Genomic DNA, 22192 nt, shown 5'->3' on the forward strand with positions numbered 1-22192 from the left:
TGAACGAATAAATATTTATATAAGGAGCGGGATAATCGGCAGGGAAAAAACATTTTGTAGAACCGTTTAGTTTCCACGGTCTTCGAAGAAGTATCGATGAATGCTCCAGTTCCGAAGGAAATTCGACAGACCTTAGGTTTGAAGAACACTTAATCGAATGAACGAAGCAAAACCCGACCCAAAGTCATTAGGATCTTCTGAAAACGGATTATCCAGCACGTCTTGGAGCGGCTTAGCACCTTCGTATCGGGATGCCGTCTAGACGTTTCGTTAAGGCGCGTATACCGGAACAGCCGGTCATAAATGAGTAAAAGCGTTATATAGCGGGCAAGGAGCGCCCCGGCAACGCTTGTCTGCTTTCAGAAGATAAGGAAGCTTTTTGCTCCTTTCCGCGCCGGCGTGTCGGTGCAGCGTACCCACGCGCGGACACTGGGCCACGTGGACGTTTGCGTGGGCGCTCTTCGAGGCATTTAGTCGAGGTCGGAGCTATCACCTGCGACATCGCGGCCAGCGTTTCGAGAACCACCGAAAGCACTCGACGATTCTCGGAGAAGATCGGCCAGGGTGGTTCCCGGGTGAACGAGGGGAAAGCGAGGACCGGCGTACATCGCCGTCTTGAAATGCCCCTCGCTCAACGAGAAGAGTTATCTCCGAGAGGAGGCTGTGAGTGATCTACTCTTCTTCCGCGGTATAAGGAGTTAAGGAGTTAACTGCCGTCACTTTGACGCCAGACTTCCACTTAACTCAAAAGCAGCCAGGCAATATGCCAGTGTACGTAAAGCTTAATTCGAGTTACCATGCTCCGCAAGGTCGGGAACGTTGGCTTGATAAGCGTTTTTCACAATTGAGGCGGTTAAGCAGCCGAGACGTAAGTTACGAACCTAACAAGTTGGAATGTTCTTTCTCTGTGAGGTGAGTAATTTCCTAAAGTGTACAAAGGAAATTAGTAGATTAAACGGCGAGGCCCTTTCGTACAAGAAATAGAATATTTGGTAGAAAGAGGAAGTAATTAAAATCTAGTTCCATGTTTCTTCACGTTATAGAGGGGAGTTATTTATGAGAATCTTCATGAGTGGTAATTTCAAATTTCGAACGTTTAGTTAAGAGGCTTAATTTGTTTCATGATCATCCGTTAAGTTATCGTTTTGATGTTACATAATCGTACGAGTAGCCATGTATGATCTGGGAAGAACTTGTCAAAATTGTGAAGAAAAGGTTTCTGCTAACCATTGTGAACTGGCTGTACGTGAGAAATAAACGGTAACACGCAGTAAAGGTAAGACGCGCGTAACTTTGGTGCCTACAGTTGCGAAAACGGGTCGAGATGGACGATAAAGAAATCGAATGATTCTCACACGTAAGTGGAATCTACCACAACTCAAACTATCCTTTTAAGGGAAACGTATATCTTCGCTCACGCGTAACCCTACAATTTCCAACGGCCTCATAATTCTCTGGCATCCTGAAAAGTCGAGAGCACTGTATAATATGAATCCGAATTTAACTTCTATAAAATATTTGGTAGGCAACTAAATGGTTGCGGATTTTGTCTATTAGCGGTATTAAAAAATCCGCAATCACTTAGTCGCCAACCCAAAGAAAAATAATACAAGACTTCCTGTAATTCTACGCAACAACTTGTTTACAAGCAGGAAGACGTCTATTTATATCAATTACCACCAATAATTACTGTAAAGCCATTCGATATCAGAGCATTGTTAATTCCTCATCATATATCTGCTTTTCATTTGACACATTAACCGTTTGAGTCCCAGGCAGCGCGATTGCGCTGTTCAGATTTTATGTCGCTCAGATTCACTGATCTAAGTACATTACATAGCTCCTTCTTTTAACCTCTTAACTTACAATATCATGTGAAAGACGTGGTAAATCAATCGGGCCAAACGTGAACAAAACGTGTGAGAGACGTGGTATGTCAATCGGGCTAAATGTAAACAAACCGTATGAGAAGTTACGTTCAGCCAAACCGTGAAATGGACCGATGTATGACCGACACTTTTGTTGTTTATGGCACGCGCTATTGGAATTTAAATCGTAACGCAAGGGTGTAAATAATACATCTTACAATTCAAGAAACGCTATCGCGCCGAGTGGGATCCATCGACAGAAAATAAACAAAGCGCTATCGAGCTGCTTGGGTCTTCTCGTACTCATTTAGAGAAAGCGCGGTTGCGCTGTTCGGGATTCTTCGACAGTGTTTTTTCAATATCCCCTAGGACTGAAACGGTTAATTTACCGTGAAGCAGGGATGATCATATAAGAAGCATCAATGTCGCGATGTACAAAAACACAATTTACTAAGATTAAAAACTCTCTTTGCTTAACTTAATCCCTTCTCGATGAACGCGTTTTCTCTATGGAATGGCAGATCGCTGTCCTGTAAGTGCCCAAAATATTTATATTTTTTCATTTTTAGTTTTATCCTTTCTTAGAAAAATCCAACGATCGATGTACTCCGGACGACGTGAGGTTGCGGTCAGACGATTTTCCGAGACACTCGGCCAGAGTATCGAAAAGTCTTTTGACAAAAGAACCGCATCAATTCAAGATTGGATCCCGAGTGGTGTGGGGCGTGCGCCTGAGCGACAAGATCATCCTTCAGCGCGTGTCCGAAACTGGTAGAACCGGTAAGTACGTGCGGATCGCATCGACGCTCATAGATCGATCGGTAAACTCGGTTCATTCGGTAGACCTCCAGGTTTACTTCGATCCCGTTCTCGCAGAGTACCCACGAGACAGCAGTGGACTCTCCCGATCGACCCCCTGACTTCCCTTGGCATAGTTAAACGAGTGCGATCTCCCTCTCGTTGGAAATGCATTTGATAAATAGGTCGACGTAACTCGTGCTTTGGGGAGCAAAGTACCGTGAAAAGCCGAGCTCGCGCGACATTACGCTACGCGAAGAGAACTAATTAAAGCTGATCAGCGACGTAACTCTAGCTGGTAAACCGATGTTTACTCGACGAACAAATTGACCGCAACAGTTACTAAAATTGGCGTCTTTCTTATTCTTCGAGGTACGGATAAACGGCTGAAAGGTTCAATTTTAACCGGGTAGATTGTACGACGAAGTCGAGAAATTTCATCCTAAGGATGATGAATTCGATCGTTTTGGGGCTGACCTTGACTCGGGAACGCTGATGGTTCGGAGACGTGGCAGCACTTCGACGTTAAGTACTGCATTGTACGTCGGCTATTCGTATATAGTGTATTAAACGTGTCTTTACCTTCCATAAAGCGGACAGGTAAATGGTAGCTCATTTTCCCGTAAATCAAAGCAGTCTTCGCAACGTTATCTCGACAACATCAGCGTCGAAATAATGACGCTGCCTGGTAGCAGCCATAACAGTCGGATCGACTGGAGAAACCAGAATTGATCAGCGGAGCTTTTAGTTATTCCGCTGCGTGTTGTAGTTTCTGGCGGCTTTCTAATCTACGGAGCCATGCAAAAGTACCGGAGAGTCGGATACCGCGGCTCGACGTCAAGGGACACTGCCAGGAGTAATCACTGAATATCCAGGACAACCGCAATAATGTCTTCGGAAGTATCACGCTAAACGCTCCCTATTCTTATGTACTTAAGAAAAAATCATTTAAACGTAAAGGAGACCGATAAACGAGAGCTCATTTGCACGTCAATCAAAGCAGCCCTAGCGGCAGTGCCTTAACGATATCAGAATAATGGGCTTTCTAATCTCTAGAGACATGCAACAGCCGGGAACAGCCGGCAAAGCTTGGCAATGGATTTGATTCCGAAAGGCGCAATAAAGACCAAGTGGCGTTTGAACAACAGTATTGTATTTATTTATACGCACATGTATCAACGATATCTACACGGACCATGAAATCTATATACCGACAACAGTAGCGAATTTCTGTGTAAAGCAAAATCAGTCATCTCAGTCGTACCATTTTTAATGGTATTGGTAAAAAGTCAGGTACAGGTAGGACATTGACGGTCCCATCAAACGGTCCCATCTCCGATGCACGCGGCAGCCCGAAAATGACTTTCTAATCTACAGGGAAGGGCAACTCTCGGCAACGTTAAACGTGGGGGACGACCGAGGAGGCCCTAGCTGGGTCCGATGACGTCAAGCCAAGGTGACGTCTACGTGACGAAGGGTCCACCGACGATGTCCTCGGCGAAGGGACGACCTTCGCGCAAGTGGGATACGTATGCGTTCGGAAGGGACGAGACGAAGAGGAATGGGTCCCTGTTCTCCTCGTCTCCATTTCTCCCGCTCCTTCGCGTCACCTCGCGGTCGGGTCTCTTTCTCTCTTTCTCTGGGTCTCCCCTGTAATGTTCCACTCGTCGACCGGCTACGACGGCCGGTCGGGAGGGGGATCGGGGGAGAGAAAAGGGCGGAGGAGAGGAGCAAAGAGGGATGTTATTCTCCTTGCAGAGCGCATCATTCGAGAAACGAGTTTCTCCCTGCCTCGCTCTTGCTCTTCCTCTTCGTCCCTCTCGCTTTCTCTCTCTCTCTCTCTCGGAGCGGAGAGCGCGTTATCGAGAACCATAAACAGCTACCAGGGTATATACTCGATGGTACACACTCGGGGCAACCCGTGGCGCACATGCTCGCTTGCATTCACGAACGTCCGTAGAGAAAGCAGAGGAACACTTAGGAGTCCGCGTATTTCGTGCACGTGCACGCCCGTGCAGTCGACCGACTTGCACGTGCAACCTTTTCCTACTCCCACGACCGCGTCGCGAATTCGCGAACGTTGACGGCGGGGTAAACTACCTATTGCTCGTATCTTTTTTCTTCGTGGGCTCGAGATAAAGTATCTTCGGTTCTGCCCTGACTTAACGGGAGAACCAGGACCGTGTTCTTCTTTTGGAACGGGAGGACGATTGTTTTAAAATTATTTACTCGCATCATTCCCAGCGAAAGGCGCAGAAAACTACTTTTCGATTAGGTTTAAACGCCGCAGTTAGATCTTGAACCGTCTTTATAATTTATTTAAAAACGACATGGTCCCATGGGTCATCGATTGATAACAAGAGGTTATTAGATAAGACTTTCTAAATTGTTACGTCTGTTTTGTACGCTTCACGTAATTTCGTTGCTCTTACCGACTCGAGCTAATTCGCCCGTGCGCGTGCTGCAATAGAAACGCGACGAGTTGGCACGCCAATTGAATGCATGTATATTCATGTGAATACAATGGAGGCACACGCTTTGTGCATAGTTATATAAAGACACAAAGTAACATAAAGACCAAGGCGGCCGCTGCATTCAAGCGTGGGCCATCGCTCAACACTTGTGCGTGCAAACGTGCACATCCCGGAGCGTAGGAGCCACAGGGGCCAGCAGCTCGCTAAAAAATTCAGCAAAGGGAGGGTTTACCTTCTCTTAAAATTCTTAAGAGAGGGTCTGAACCTGGCAATTATGCGTTAATGGTATAGAAAAAAAGTCATGCGAACGGAAGGGAGTTTTGCAGGCTTGAAAACCTACGGACCTAAATGTTACATTTCCGAGAAGGACGGTATCAATTTTCTTCGTGCCTAGTGTCGAAGCGTCGCGTTTCTTTCCGGCTTCGAGAAAGTTCAGGCAGCGTTAGCAGATATAACCCTTAATAAATTGTATTCATTTAACGACATTTTCGAGGTGTGTCGGGGTGCAAAAATACGTATCGAGATGGGGGAGAAAATTTACGGAAGGGTAAAGAAAATCCGTTACGGGACGAAAGAAAGAGGCTCGTCTGGTTTGCAGTAAAATTTTTCCAAATTTTCCATTGGATCGAGTTACGTGGGGAAAAGCCTAGACCCTTCCGAATCTTCTACCTGAAAGAAATTGGATCCCGTGGCCCCTAGCTCGAAATAAATCTGTCTTGATCCTTAGGAGCCTTAGGTATACGCCTGAAGGAATAAGAGCCGTCAGTTTTGTGCACTGGAAGGGAAAACCAAGACTCGGCAAGAAAACGTGCCGCGGAATAACATAATAACAGCCATTATTCATAGGAAAAAAAATATTGCCTACCTCTCTAAAATCCGGCCTCGACAGCCTCCCGACATAATTACTGGGCTAGTTTCGACTTAATCAGCGATCATTTCCAATTCAACGCGGAGGTGCCATTAAAATCTGAAAAATGTGATGCCGGAGAAGATAGCTTTGCTTTATCAGTAACTATCGAGATACGAGGAGCTCGGAACAATAATGCGCTACTGCCGAAGCATTTGGAGCACACGGTAGCCTATTGTTGCGGTAATGGGTTCATGTGAATTTCATATTGTTAGCCAACTGTAATTGCCAGACATCAACGGAACGCAATCCTACTTCCAATTATAAAAGTCAATTCGCCCTAGCCTCGAAGAAGTTCCCGAAATGTTTTCCTCGGGAATTTAAGACGAATGAGAAACTTGACCACAAGAGTAATGGACCAAAGTTTACTTGTTACCTGGAAGGAACCCCCGGGTCCTACCGTGAGTCCTCAAAATAAATCTGCTTGACCCTTTAGGACCTGCATAGGACAAGCGGAAACCTGTTCCGCCAGGCACTTTCCAGGAAATCCCTTAGAATTTCTAGCTACCAGGCCTATCCCTAACGTCCTTCCCTGCGCCCCCTCTCCCCTCTTTGTGTCCCTTTTTAGACAGGTACCGTGACGTCACGACCTTCCTCCCTGCCCTCGTCCTTCCCCTCGGGTTTTTAGGGCCTCGGCGTGTGGGTCCTAAGAAACCTCGGTTCCCCGCAGCCATCGCCGTCCCTCTCCGAGCGAAGGGCTTCTTTTTAGGAGTAACACGGTAGTCCTCTCCGCTGACTCTCCAAGAGGACCAAAAATACTCGCCCCTCGTGCTTATGCTTATGCTTAAGTTGCCTTTAAGGGCCTCACCAACGTCCTCGAGACCTGTCCGATCGATCCTGGCCGGAATGACGGCACAATAGCGGTTGAGAAAATCTCAATGCTGTCGAGAAATACGAATGCATCGGCGGGGCGTAATACGGTGGTGGATTGGAGCAGTGATTCTCAAAAGGCTCGGGTCTATTATTATGCTAAACCAGCCTGGTTAACACCAGAGATGCGGGTCAGCTGACGAATGAAAAGGAATCTGTCAAGGTCGGGCGTTGGAACGAATTTACATCCCTAAAAATCAGACCACGATTCGATGCGGATTTCGGCATTCTTTGTTAGGCTTGAAGGAAATGGGGATGCAAATGAAATAAAAGAATATATTGGAAATTTGCGAAAACGGGGTCAGTTTTAACTCGGAAGTTCTAAGATTAGGTCCTATAACGTGATAGGAATAAGTATCGATAGAAAATCGAAACATTTAAGTTAAACGGTTAATATACATAAAGAATAATACTGGTAATAGAAAAGCAATGTTATATGTATTTAAACATCATTTCTATAGATCTGGCTAGTGAGGCAACAAGCTGGGTCTCTAAATAGAACATGGCCATAAGGTTAAGGGTGTCAGGGACATTTTGAGCGATACTTCAAACTGTTTTCACCAACACTCCGAAGGTCATCGAAAACTCGAGGCAGACATCATTGTCAAGGGGCTCAATGAATTTAAAACAATGCCAAGTAAGCTGCGAGACTTTTCGTTAACTGCTCGCGTGAGTCTTTACGGGCATTCGATAAATAGATTATGTTAAATGCTCATTCTTCCTAAGATATACATACACTCTTTCCATTCTTTAGGATTTGTGCGCATTTTATTAAGTTTTATTATTCAAAGGAAAAAATTATGTGACTTCACTTAAGGAAAGGCTTTCTCAAAATTGTATTAAGGTAATTCAGCGTTAACAAAGGAGAGATCGGCAAATTAAATTCTGCCGCCTTAACGAAATTAAAACCACAGTCATTATTCCAGGAGACGATATACACGATACTGGTCACGAATGATTTGCTGGGTCGGCAGCATTCATTAATGCGGCATAGATTAGCGGAAGAACCAAACGTGACAATTGTCAAACAGTGGTGTGACCGTTCTACGGTTAGATCCGATGGAGTGAATAATTCACGAGTGCTTCCGCACCAGTCGCGCGATCCGATTACTTATTTATTAATTCATTTATTAACTGCCGGTCGTGAGTAACGTAGTCGGTGTCGCGCCACGCTGCCACTCACCGTGGTCTGCTCGCTAATACATTATTATTTGCATAATTGAAAATGCCACGCGATGTGCACGACAAAATGCCAGCAAATGAAATCCAGTCAGAATGAAAAACATTACTCCTATCAGGGGAGATAATCATGAGGCGATCCAGTAATTTTTGATCGTATAAACATTTTTTGCTCGCTGTTCCTCCATAGAAACGTAGATCTTGAGATGAGCGATTTAAGAAATGATTCTTGGGACGGCATCCTCGGTCTTCCATTTTTGAATTGTCTCGGACCATGTGGCAGGTTTTCTTTTATACGCATCCCCGAGGCGATCGTATCCTCTCTCGTCGATCCTGCAAGCCCCATGTCATCCTGTCCAACCATATCAACCGGTACTGATCGACCAGGATATTGCTGATCTTAAATTTCTTTTTATAACGTCGTCTCTCTTGCGACATTCAAATAATAAAAACATTATAACAAAGACAAATATTTAATTGATAACCTCAAAAATATCATAATTTCACAAATATGAAAATGTCGAAGCGAGAAAAGTTGTATCTGTATTTAATTTGCAGCTTATTACCGCTTTTTAAGGCTATACAGTTTAATTGACCTTAAAAAGGATAAAATAACTTATGCCTTTGTATGTATCGCCTTTGTATGTATCACCTCCATACGTTTAATATAACTATGGAAACAAAGTATGTACTTGGCAGACTTGTGAATTGCTTTTGAAAAAGAAAAAATTTATCCACAGCCCTGCTATACATCTAGCCTTCTGTACAGGGGTATACGTAACCGCGAAACCATTTCATTAAGGCCTCTAGGAATAAGATTAAAAAGGGATCGAGAATACAGCACATAATGGAAACCTGATAATCTATACGGGAACAAAAATTAGAATCTTAGATTTCGAATTCAAACGCGTCGATGATCATTAGGTCCCCTTTTTCTTTTCAAGTGTCTCTACTGTTCCCCGTGATTTTAATCTTTCTTTTTATAAAGACCGGTGGCTGAGAGGGATTCCGGATCCTGTTTGGTCGCGCGTCTTTTCGTAGACCCCGTATAATATTTCTACTTTTGGAAAACAAGACTTTCTAAAACGTGAACACTTCATCGGTGCATATGTAAGCATGCTTAAATATTCATTCAACGACTGGACCCATTAAACGTTTATTCAGATTTAAAAGAAAGGATAATAGGCGATACGAGGGAAAGAAAATATGCCACTCAACACCGTCATAACATATTAATTACATATTTAAACTGACAACCAAATTGATTTAAAACCATGTCTTATTCGAGTTCCTTCGATGTTACGGAATGGAATTGGAATTTATTATTTTTCTCACTTTCCTAGAAAATAAGTGTAAATGTTGAACGGTGAAAATCTTTCTTTACACCAATACAGAGCCATTCCTCGAATGAGCCGTCTCTCCGCTTCGTTTCAGTGGCTCGCTAATCTTTACGGGTTTCGAGTTCAAGCACGTTGAAGATTTTCGGTCTCCCTTTTGACGAGTCCTTTTTGTAGCGTTCTCCGTGCTTGATCGTCTTCGCAAAGAAAGACCAGGGGCGGAACAGGGAACGTGTCTGAACATGCGTCCCTTTGTGGGGCCAAAATCACAATGGCGGAAGGCGCGTCCTCCTACCACGTTTTGTCGCCATGCAACCCACACTGCAAGTGAGTCCCTACGGATTCACTTCAGCCTTGAAAGATGGTCCCAAGACGTGGGAATTTTGGACAGGTGATCGCCAAGATTGCCGGTGGCAGTAATTTTAAACTGCCCTAGAGCTCCCCCTGTACTTCTGGTAGATCGGCGGGTGCCGATCGATCGGCTGATCGATCTTCGCCTCGCCTTGCAGCGATGGTCATCGAAATTGGTGGTAGGATGACGAAACAATACGTGATCGATCATATTCGATATTAAATAAGCCTTGTCATAGACCTAATCGGAGGTCTTGTTTGGATTCAACGTGGTTCATTACATTTATTTCCGAGTCACGTCAAAATGTAAAGAATAAACGCGAAAAACATTCTCAACATATGGAACATCATTTCTCAATTGATAAAATTTAAGTTGATGTAATTACAATACATGCATATTTCCCCCCTAGGAATTTCAAATGGTTACAATGAAGGAAATTATTACCTGAATTCAAAAAATTGTAATTCATACGATTTCATTTATCCATCCACCGTTCAATTTCTTCGAATAATATTCAGTGAGTACATCCAGCCAAGCAAGAACCAGGAATTTATGATGATTTCAACCAATTGGTTGTCATTTATTGGATCTAATAAATTTACTAACGAGACTGGGTTTACTACTGTACATTTAACTGCTGTAGAATACGACCGTCGTAAAATACGTTAATATTATTGGAGCGACTGCTTGGATTTAACAATTTTTCTAAAGAGGACATAACGATGCATGTTTAATATTAACGGAGTAACGAGTCACATACGTTTAAATCTAAAACACTGAACTGGCACACCTATATACCGCTCGCCTCTCTTTCGATTAAAAACTGTTTACTTTACGGTAGGCATGTTGGCCTATAAAATGAAGTCCAGTCGAGTCGATTCTGAGCCTCGGTTCTACTCGTTACTGAAAAACTTTTTCCTTAGCAAAGTATTTTTTCAATGTCGAGGAGATCGAGCGAGTTCAAAGAGAGCTCGTTGATTTGGTTATGTTGGTTATGTTAATCGGCCGGCAGTTCTCCGTGTAATGGGCAGTTGTCCGCTTCGGAAGTCTTTCTTCCTCCGAGCTGGAAGTTCTGAAACTCTTCTAGCTCAGCGTTCAGGAGCGTTCTCCGGCAAAGAGGAGAGTGCTTACTTTCTTTCCCGGGTGCCGTTCAATTAAAAGAGAATCGGCCGCGCTAATCGACCCTCTCGCCTAATGAAACTCAACTGGGCAATTTCTCGAGATTGGCCCAAGCGACGAAACTTCCATGGCTGTCGGCTTCCAGAGGCAAATTCGCCTTGTCTTTTTAATTTTCTTTCACCATCAGAGTCTTGATTTTTTGCCCGGCTCCTTCGCCTCGGCAAATATCTCGTTCCGTCCCTAGCCCGTCATTCGTCTATCGGCTTTTGGCTTCCTTGTTCCCAGTGATGGTTATTTTAAGTCTTCAATCGCAATTCTGAAGTTGTCTAACTTTCGAAAAGTAATTTTAGCCACGTTAAGAAATTTTCGTGGGGCAATTCTCAAATTGGTGCACCACGGTATAGGTTATTTATCAATTTTTTGCCACCTGAACGCTTGGATGACCTCGACGAAATTAGGCTTTAGAAAATCTTCCGATCACCAGGAAATATTTATACGTTTGGAGATACATAAATCAGTCAATCTGGCCATTCACATATATACAATTTAATTATACTGACTGTTTACATTTGTATAATTATAAAACTTGTCAAATTTCACACGGAATTCGACAATCAAATTATGCGCCCGGCCTTTCAAAACATGATTTCTATTCTACGCGCCTTCCGTGCGTTTCATTGCATATTACGCGAAATGTCGTGCTTAAATTCTCGATTCTCATTAACGAGATTATCAACATTCGATGCTCGGACTGCACACAATATAATTGCGTTGTCCGTGTTCGGGCAGCGAGTATATCACCGGGTCGGGATGGAAATTTTGCCGACCTGCTAGCTACTCCATTGTTCAAGTTTCCAACTTCAAATGGCACGTATACGTTTACCGATGCATACCGACTCGCTGCATTATCGAATTACTTCGAATCTCTCGTAAAAGCATTCCGTGCAAGTTCGGTCGTCGTGAATAACCTTCCGAAACACGTAAAAGGACCTAATATCAGCTAAATTACGGCACTAAATAGCACTTCAGGTAGGATGAGGAATTTCCTAATGCAGGGACGTTTAATGCGCATCCCAGTTAAAGCCACATTATTTTTAAACATTAAATATTCGATAAGAATTCCAAATGGTACATAAGGTAGATAATAAACCTGCAACAATCAAGAAAATGTAATAATTTGCTATATATATAAAACGCATTTACAGTATATTACATTCTCAAAAATCTGACGATATGCAATCAATATCTACACGTACCCATGATCATCTCACGATAAAATCATAAAATAATCATATTAACACATTTTCTCCCCGCACAATGAAATATGTGAATATGTCCGGAAATAAATAGCTCCGGAACGTCGATAACATTTCAAATCGACGAAAGGCTTTGGTAACCGAAAAATCTGTTCTTACGTGAACCAACAAGAGGAGTATCGAGGCCACGTCAGCGATACTCCCGAGTGCAGAAACACGAAACGTGAGAATCCACGAAAAACAAACTTGGCCTGACAACGCCGTCACGTCGGGCTACTCGGCACTTATTAGTGCCGAGTAGTCGTCTGGGGCGGCGAACAAGGACAGGGAAAAACGACATCAACGAGCGTTTTAAATAAAAGCGACGAACGCCACTTGCAGCCCGCCGAGCCGCGTAGGCAATAAGAGGCTTGGTGAAAACGAGGCAAAGAAGGAAACCTTGGACACGTCGAGTGTTAGCGTTAGGTTGCGCTCGCTTCCGGGGCGGGAAGAGGCCTAGGCCAAGAAAGGTTCGAAAACGAGACGAGTCGGCCGATGAAAGTTGCAGGAGCGATGCGACTATATCGCTACTATCGCTTCGACACGGACTACACTGGGGGTCGGCCGAATTAAGGTGAAGTGATACACGTCGAGGAACTTGATCGACGTTGATAAAGAAGATTTTTCTAAATGCCTACGTTGCCGACGTTGGTTTTTATATTGACAGCTGTGTCGAATTATATTGGATATCGTACCAAATGGCATACTCCACCTGTCGTTTTCGTACAATAAATATCAAGCAATCGAAGTAAAACTCCAGAAATCCTCTGGATTCGTGCTTTCTGGAGCCCTAATTGACTGCAGAGGGACCCCCTTCGCCATCTGTGATTTCCAGGTCAATTCAATTTTCACTCCGAGACCTCGTATTTCCATCGTTTTGGCATAGAAGCGCATACAACACTTTTTTTGCCTTTATCCCGTTCAAATGCGAGTTTATCGATTACCAGAGTGTTCTAAATTGTCGTAAAATTATCCTGACCCTTTCATTTCTCATATCAGAGCCTTCGATAATTGTATATCGATCGAAATATGAGAGCTTGACGCCATTTTGGTTCTGGTCTGGGTGAAGTTAAACAATTTTTTCCAAAAATCCAAATTTTGAATCTGTCAGGACAATTCTTAGATCGTCAGGAGTGATGTGTCAAAGTTTCGGACATTTTGGTCTAATACCCTTAAAAAAAAGTGTTGTATTCGAATTGACTGATTTGAAGGGGGTTTCACTTCACCTTAAACGCTGGCCGGGCGTAGCGTGCACTCGCACCGACTCGCGCGAACGGGCGGCGAGTGGCGAGCACGCCGACGCAAGTACTCGCAATTACCCGAGAGATCGCGCAACGAATGACTAATTGTCGAAATTGATGTTACGCTCAATTTCGGCGTGCAATTAGGGGGATGCGCGCATCCCCGCGCACTCGCGCGCCCTTGCACTCGCGTGCGCTCGCGCTCGCGTCCCAAGGGCCGCGCTCGCCGGCACGTAGCTTCGGAGCTCGGTTTATAAACGTTGCGTGCGCAATTTAGCGTTGAATTATTTTCACGCTTGCTTTAAATCCCTAGGAACACAGCGAACAACACGCCGCGGGCCCGCGGCATAAATTACTTACGACTCGCTCCGAAGTTATGCTCGCGCGAGTGCACGCACACGGCGCACCTCGCGCTCGCACACAGACTAACGGCACACATAATTCAGCATACAATTACCGCGGCCCGAACGGGTCGGAGGGTGCCCGTAAACACATCGAAACCTTACCGACTCTAGTAATACGTGCAGGGCACTTCTGTGCGCGCACCCGCAGCAGCTGTTTGTGTTGAGGTCGCGCGCTCTATGCACACCGTGAACCGGGTGCGCTTAGGCTACAATGGGAAGGTCTATACTCTGTGCTTCTAGTAATTAGATGAGATATAATCGTCTTTTCTTTTTAGAGGGAGAGAGAGAGCAGTTTCATCGTCGAACGGTTCTGGGGAAGTTCGTCGACTATCCGAGAAGATTAACGTGGGTTGATCAATTTTTATTCCACTGGTAGATTAGAAGAATTCGTTAAGTCACCTATATTTTGTTTTCTAGGAATAGTGGATGTACAGCTTCTAAGGGAACTGAAAGAGTAGAGATGGTTAACGATCAATCTCCTGGACGCCTATTAGCAAACTTTCGGACCCGCGCAATCGCCGTTTCTTTCGAAAGTCAGCGGTAGGTTACGCGTTAAGAATTCATGTTGTAACATCTATGATTTTATGGTATCTGGGTAATTAATTAACATTTAGTCTCGGCATTTGTTCTACGTATTCGTCGAGTATCGAGCGGAAGGGAGTAACTGGTAAACTGTATTCGGGCGAATGCCGAACACAGGGTGGACCCATCTCCTGGCCTCCAGCCTCGCCCGTGGCGCCACCTGTGTGTGCAGACCGCAACCCGTGCGAGACCGGCCGATCGCACAAAGGCACTTTCTTTAATTGAATCGCTGGGCCAGGCGCACGGCTAGACACACGAGGAAGCGATTCTCGTGTAATTGAATTACGTGCATCGAATACGCGCCTGCTTGCACCCAACTACGAGGTGCCGTCGCCCTCTATCGTCGATCTGAGTATGTTACTTTCTCACGGGATGTGCTTTGATTGAATTCCTTAATGGTTTTAAATCACTTTCAAACTCGTTAAAGTTAAAAACCCGAAGTTTCACGCTCGTTTACAGAGCGTCTTTCGTCTAGCGTGAACTTTATTGCTGTCAGGTACTTTATAAATGTTTTTACATAACACCGCAAATACTGAAGAATTAAAAATTTAAGGTTACTACGGTGACGAATACAATAACGGTCATTCATATATGTGGAGATGTATATGGGTATTGTGATCGAAAAATACGACGTTAGTAGTTCACCATGTGCCCTTTTCAAGTGCATATTGCAACGATATTTTTGTAAATTACCAAGGATATATACGTATGATAAATTTCAATCAAATATGTTTCATTCCGCCCGTAAAAAGAAGTTGGAGAAACAACGTCATCGAATTCGTCAATCGTGCATGTTGAACCGTATATCGTGAAATCGATTAACTTTACACCAGTAGCTATTTTTAACTGAAAAAAAATCAGTTATTGAGAGATTTATTTGGGCTTGAATTTATAACGCACCATGCAGTGTTTACCGGTGCATATTTTTAATACCCGTCACAGATTAAAATTGTCAGTCTCGGGTGAATTTAATTTTCCCTCGCAACTTCACGAATGACAGAAAAATCCTCCAATTAAACCGGAAAATGGAGAATGTGAACATGAAAATCTCTCTCTTGAATGTGAACGTGGAAATGGAAAAGGCCGGAATTAAAAACAGTAATGGAAAACCCTAAGATTAAAACCATCCCGGGTTAAACAGCTTTCTGCCTCAGAGAAAAATCCAGCAGTAGTTACACATTTACTTTTTAAACTACTTGAACCGAAAGAAGCTTTCTCGTATACATACCCTCTGATGTATTATTAATGTCACTAAATTAAAAGTATCAAAGTAAGTATGTAAATGGCCAGCAATTTACGGAAGAAGCTCATATATGAGCTCATAACTCTGTGACTTTGTTTTCGCACAAGTATTCCAAGCTTTTAATATTCGTCCCGCGAAAAAACATGAATTTTCCCATTTAATTATTTCTTACGACTTGATAAATAACAAATACAGCTTAAGATTAAATTGAGTTACGAAATATACATATTAATACCAAAATCTCTTGCGTGCCAGGGAAAGTTGAAATCAGAATTAATAATGGAATATTAGAAATGAGGGATAGGAAAGACCTCGGAAGTTAGCACGCAATTTTTTGTCACCACATTTACGACTCTTCCGTGTTGTGTGGGTATGTGGGAAATATTTAATAATGACTCGAAATCAAAAGAGGGTCGCTCGTGTATGTAGGGCTAATGTTCCATTATGACTATCAAGCTGAATTATATCGGTAAGCATAACCGCAAAGGTCGACGTCGTTCGTGCGAGAAGCTTGAGGCCGAGGTATAGCGGAAGGCACGAGACACCCACTGGGACTGCATGACGCTTCAAATAAAAGAAGAAAATTTATTCACAAATCGGGGAGATGCATATCGCGTGATTCCCATGAAAGGGGGAACTAAGGGCTTTTATTAAGGATACCTGCCCTGCGAGGCCGCGCCTTTCCTCCTCGCCCTCGCAGCAAACAATCGCTTCACGAATCCGCATAGTGTGCGTACGTACCAGTATAAAAAAAAGGACGTAATGAAGGGAGAGAAGCGAGGGGATTCGTTATTTTATATCAAATGAGTAGAAAATGGAATCGTTCGTTAAAAAATATTTAAACCTCCCCTTTCTGTTAATGAAAGGTCCCCTCGGGGAACACAAAATATAACAATAATATTTTTATTTCAAGGCTCAGTTATTTTTAATGTATATAGTAGCCTCAAAAACCGTATTTGCATAAAGCAACATACGTTCCATACTACTTGCAATCCTTTCATGTGGTTGTATTACGTCTCTGGGATTGACAATATTAATAAACATTTAGTTGCGTTTCAAGGTTTAGAGATTTGATGTTCTTCTCTACTGAAGATACGTCAATGATTAAAATATTATTTATTGATGAACATGGTTTGTTTATTGTATTATATTGTGCGAGAATTTATACAGGAATGTACGAAAGAACATTAATAAAATTATTTCTTAAAAAACATGGTGTTGGAAAACAGGAACTAGGCGATATACCGAGAAGAGGAAATTCTGAAGATGTTGATTCTTTAGCTCCTTTCGGAGCAGTTAACCCACAGAAGTAGTGTTCACATTTCCTACCCAAAAAGAATGTGGATTGGCTAAACCCTCGTCGGTTCGACCCGCCGCTTTCTTCATTTTGCGGCTAAAAATCAATTTCAGGTTTTCCTGGACAGCGAAGACTCTCCTCAAGATCGAGGGTGCTCGAAAGCGTCGACAGTTTCGGCGGTAAATTTCGCACGAGCCCCGAACAAAGAGACAAAGAACAAAGAGATTGGTCTGAAGGAGCGTGGCAGGGTGGGCAAAGTTTTATGAAATAATCGATAGGTTTATCCGACAGTTTGCAGGCAGGCAGGCAGACAAGCAGACAAACTGACTGTCAGTCGGGCAGGCAGGCAATGGCAGAGGGGCAGCTGGTTTTGGTATCAGTGGAAAATTTCACCCCATGAATGGCTCTAGGTGTGGATATCGATTGTGTTGCCGGCCTGGAATAGGACCGTTCTTTGTCTCATTGTCACTTCCCAAATATTCCCGGTACCATCCCTTCGTGCCCATCCCCTCTCCTAAAGTAATTACATTAATAAAGACAATTGAAACGGTAATAACGAGGAGGATAATAACGAGTTCGAAATGGGGCTATTTTACTCTTTCTTCTGCTGCGCCCCTCCTTCTCCCCGTCGTGATATAAATGATTAAAATCAATGTTTTATGTATTTAATATATTGAAATAAATTGTGGTAATTATTGAATCCTCTGCTAAACTGACATTATTGTTACTCGAAAAAAAAAAATGCTATATCGGTTTAAGCCGTGATCGCCTTATTCCAAAATTCATGGGTATTAATGGTATCACCCCAAAAATACCGTCGGTATAAAAAAACTTGCGCCAAATACATCCAATTGGAAAAATATATTTTACAAAGTCATATCCATGTAGTAGCGATTAATCGCACAAAATCAATAAAATCAGTTACTTTTGCCAAATACGTGCTTTAGGTGTTATATGCGAAACAAAATTTTACGAAAATATACCCATAAAGAAATCATTTGATTAGATTTGAGTCAGCTTACAAATATTTTCTAAACATTCCGGTTAATGAAGTAAAATGTTGCCTTTTCCATTGTCTTCTGATTTTTCTTTGTATCATCTTACTAGCAATAAACAATGTTTCGTCGTAAGATCGGAAATCTAACAACTGTGCATAAATTTCATCGCTCATTTGTTATGAGCCTCGTGTAGTAGAAAGTAGGTATTTACATGTGTACGTTTCTGTATTTCATTCTCGATCTGTGGCGTTCTATTGTTGGTATCACGTCGAGGGGAAAACGTTTTGTGGGATTGGAATTAGTCACAGTTTCTAAACAATGTTGTCGTACAAGTACGAAAAGTACGTGCGTAGGGAAACTCAAACATAAGTAACGCGGAAGGGGTCCTTGTTTTGATTTATGAGTCCTTTGTTGGGGCATGGAAACCCCTCAAAGCATCGTTTACAGTAGCGTATTAAAATCCAGTTCATTTGACACGTACGCCAAGACATTCGTCAAAGGTCCACAATTACATCGACATTTCTCTATCCGATTCATCCTCAGTGTTAATTGTTTATCTAGGAATAACATACTTAATATGGTACACCAGGGAATTTCAAATCGGTGAATAATAACGGTATATCTTCACCCGTTCATTGTTCGATCTTTTCTTCCTTTTTCATCCATCTCAAAGCGTGAAGCGCACTGCCCCCTCCTTAACAACGCTCAAAACAAAAATAAAAAAATATATACGCAGTCGCAATAACAGGTCAATAGAATTAGCAAAAGAAGAAACTAGAAAAATGTAGGCCGCCGTAATTTGTATGTGGAGTTCTTGTTCTGTTTCTCGTCGGGTCCAGGTTGGAAACGCGTTCCTTCTCTCTTGCACGCACGCTCGCTTCTTGGACGGATCCCCACTGCTGCGTGTAACGGACGTGGAAATTTTTAACAGAAACTATACGGATAGTTCTTCACGAATAGCGACGGGACTGTAATTTAGTTTACCGTCCGTCATCGTAAAAGAGATCGTATACTTTACGATCTCGGGAACGACCCTATACCTAGGGGGAAAAGATCGTCGCGATACCCACACGTCACATGGCGTGGTCGGGGAAATTCGAAGATAACTTCCGTAAGAAGAGCAAATGGGTCGTTCGTCTGGAATCGAATCGATTCGGGTGCAGTTTCATATGATTTCCCCAATTTCTCAATCTGTTAACCTTTGTAACGTTATATTCATCTTTTATTTGAATTTCCACGCCCCTCGGAGTATTCGGAAATAGCTTTTATGGAGTGGGTCAATAAATGTACGTCCGAAGTCAAATCGATCCGGAAACGGTGCCACGTAATATTTCCAGCCATTCTACCTCACCGGGTCGTCATACTTGAATTTCATTGATTTCAATTGAAAAATCTCGTGGTTGAGTTAAAAGAATAGTTTTAATGAGGGACGAAAGAGTCAGAGGAAGAGGGGAGAATTGTATGAGAGATGACTTTTATATTTTCTTATTAATCTTAATAATTCTTAGGAAAAATGTACAAAGGAGAGCCGCACCAAAAATGAATTTCAATTTCACCGATTTCATTTCTAGTCTATCCATCGTTTAATAATCGCGCATTTATACTGATATATTCTTATCTTTAAGATTTCTTTTATGACTACTGGGCACCCACATATATTTTTATGTGACTGCGAGGCGAGATCGTGTCGTGATTCTACTGCCGGTCATTCGATAAAAACTTTCTAGACTATCTGAAAACCATAGTAACCCGTAATACACAAAAATTCATGTTCATGTAGTATATACATTTATTATTCAAAAATGTATCCTAAATATTATGCAACACTTATTGTAGAGAAGTCTTTACCGAACAAACCTTGTCGATCGTTTAGCTGATTATTTATTAACGTGTTTTATTCAGCAGACCGGAAATAACGGACTACAAATTTGCATTCAATATGTTGCACGTGGTATTTGGCATCGAACACAGACACGAAAACTCAATGTCTCCAAGAAAGGTAGAACTGCGAGAACAAATAGAAGATAGGAGTGATGGATATAGACGACGTTTGTTCCGGAAGAGAGGGTCACCGGCGTTGTCTGCTTTTATAGTTCTTCTTTCCTCTTCTTGAAGTCATTGAACCGTACAGCCACTTGTTGCCACGTAGGAGTACGAAATTAAAAAAAAAATGAAATTTTCCTTTGCAAAGGTTATTCCAACTAATTGAGAATATTTAAAAATTTGCCCCATTAAGAAAAGAAAATAAATCTAATTTCAGTGGAGCCAAGATATTTGTCACAAATGGACCAGAATCGTTAATAAACGAATTTATGAACGTGGAATATTGAAATTAAAATAAGTTGTGCTGACACTTTTAGATATTACTTTTTTTTTAGTAACAGATTCTTAAGTACAGATTAAGAATAGCCAACTCATCTCGGAGCTTTCTTACGATTGTTGCGTACCCGTAGAAAGTGTATGGGGAGAATCAAAGAATGATGTAATCGAATTTTCTGCTCTATTGGGAGTTTGAGATGTTTGAAAGGATAAAGTTAGATCTTTCTCAGCTAGAAAGATTGGAAGAGACACGCCGGTTTAGAATTTCATTTGGCATTGCAGAAGAAAAAGTAATTTCCGCTAGGACGAAACGGGCGGAAAAGATCCTTTTCTTATGTTTTTCTCTAGCTTTTAGTAAGAACGAGTGAGAGTAGCGTCCGATGAGAAACTTTTTACTTTCAGGACGAAAAAGAAACGAATGTTGTCTCGTCTCCGCACAAGCCATAAGAAAGGATCTTTGGAATTTTCGTTTCTTTTTTCTCCACGGGCGGTGTTATAAACGTCATCACTTCTTCGTAGATTGCGTGGAAGTAACGAGAAGCACAACAACCTCGATGTCGCTACCGTATTTCGTAATGTTCCCATGGATTTCCCGGAAGGTGCGGGGAAATGAAAGGAACGTCCCTTCTTCGCCATGGTCGATATTTTCATGATGACAGTAATGATCCTCTATTGGGCTTCCAGACCTCTCGTAACGTTTGTGTCAACGTTCCCATCCATCTTCTGCTCGTATCAGACTTTTGTTCCTAGTGTAACTTTTTCCTGGAAGTGCAAGGACGACATAGCACTTTACTTTATTGCCAACGGGGCTTTTTGCTCCTTCTTGACACTTGCACATGTGCTTAGCTTGCGGCATGTTTAAACTACACATGTCAGCAACAGACGCTGCGCGATTTTGTCGTGAATTTATAAAACAAACGAAGGAAGAGGCCTTGAAAATGTTCTGTCTTGAGCATTGCGTGGTTATCGATAATTGTGTAATGCCTTCGATCAATGTTTCACTGAACTAAGTATAATAATGTTGACTGAACGGCGTCTCATAGAGCTAAATGCGAAATATTTCAAGTAAACGATGTTTTAAACAGCGCTGGAAATACACTACAACTTTGATTACCCAGACACGTATTAAGCATGATCCACTGGCGGACATGAATACATTTTCATTATATATTAATGACATTATATAGTAGAGAAGGCATTCATATTCGTTAATATATCAAATCATGCCATGTTTTTGATCGCTTATCTCAAAAACATACTCTGAATAGGTTTTGTCGTCATTCGATATTGACAGGTAATTGATATTCCAATGTGTGACTTAATCTGGATTTTGAAACTTGATTAATGTCAAGACACAGTTTTGCACACCAATTTCGAGACTCGCGGTAGTTGGCGGAAGTACAACGCTACACTTATATTGACGAGTTGCATGCGTGCGTGCCGTTAATGAAGGTAAAATGTGAAGTATGATAATATATGATAGGTCTACTGAAACTTGTTGGGAGTGCCCTAGGCAGAGTGTTCAGAAGGAAAACGTTTCATTAAAATTAAAGGACTGAGCATGCCATAGCATAGCTCCAATTTTCATAACGCTGTAGGAAATGACTGCGTGCCAATGATCCTGTTTATTATTAGGCCCTCTAAAATCCTAGGTGGAAATTATTAAAATATTTTTCAACTCTGTTCGGAGCTATGGTTTAACGAGATTATTGGATCCGTGAAAAACATATATTCTGGAAAAAAATACGGCTCCTTTTTCGAAGTTCCTGCAGAACATGAATTTACGCTATCTACAACGTTGCGATAACGAGGTGAAACATTGCATCTCATCGATAAAGCGGGTAAACAATTCTGCACATCTATTGGCCAGTAAAGACTGCAAATAAGTACATACCAAATTGGCAAGTAA

General features: G+C 42.4%; 1 protein-coding gene across 1 annotated transcript; it reads left to right on the forward strand.

Moving 5' to 3' along the window:
* The first annotated feature begins 379 nt into the window (after positions 1-379).
* Positions 380-15792, forward strand: LOC105694508. Its single transcript, XM_012415241.1, has 5 exons — positions 380-912; positions 2438-2648; positions 14120-14189; positions 14262-14384; positions 14459-15792. Exons 1-5 carry the CDS (start codon positions 895-897, stop codon positions 14649-14651), a joined length of 615 nt encoding a protein of 204 aa, XP_012270664.1. The 5' UTR covers positions 380-894; the 3' UTR covers positions 14652-15792.
* The last annotated feature ends 6400 nt before the right edge of the window (positions 15793-22192 follow it).

This window comes from Orussus abietinus, unplaced genomic scaffold (genome assembly GCF_000612105.2).
Source record: "Orussus abietinus isolate OABI.00-Male unplaced genomic scaffold, Oabi_2.0 scaffold247, whole genome shotgun sequence".
In the NCBI taxonomy this organism is placed as follows: domain Eukaryota; kingdom Metazoa; phylum Arthropoda; class Insecta; order Hymenoptera; family Orussidae; genus Orussus; species Orussus abietinus.

Coding starts and splice junctions, on each gene's coding strand:
- LOC105694508 (XM_012415241.1), top strand. Junction 14,190..14,261: donor GACTATCCGAGAAGATTAAC/GTGGGTTGATCA, acceptor TTTGTTTTCTAG/GAATAGTGGATGTACAGCTT. Junction 14,385..14,458: donor GTTTCTTTCGAAAGTCAGCG/GTAGGTTACGCG, acceptor ATTAACATTTAG/TCTCGGCATTTGTTCTACGT.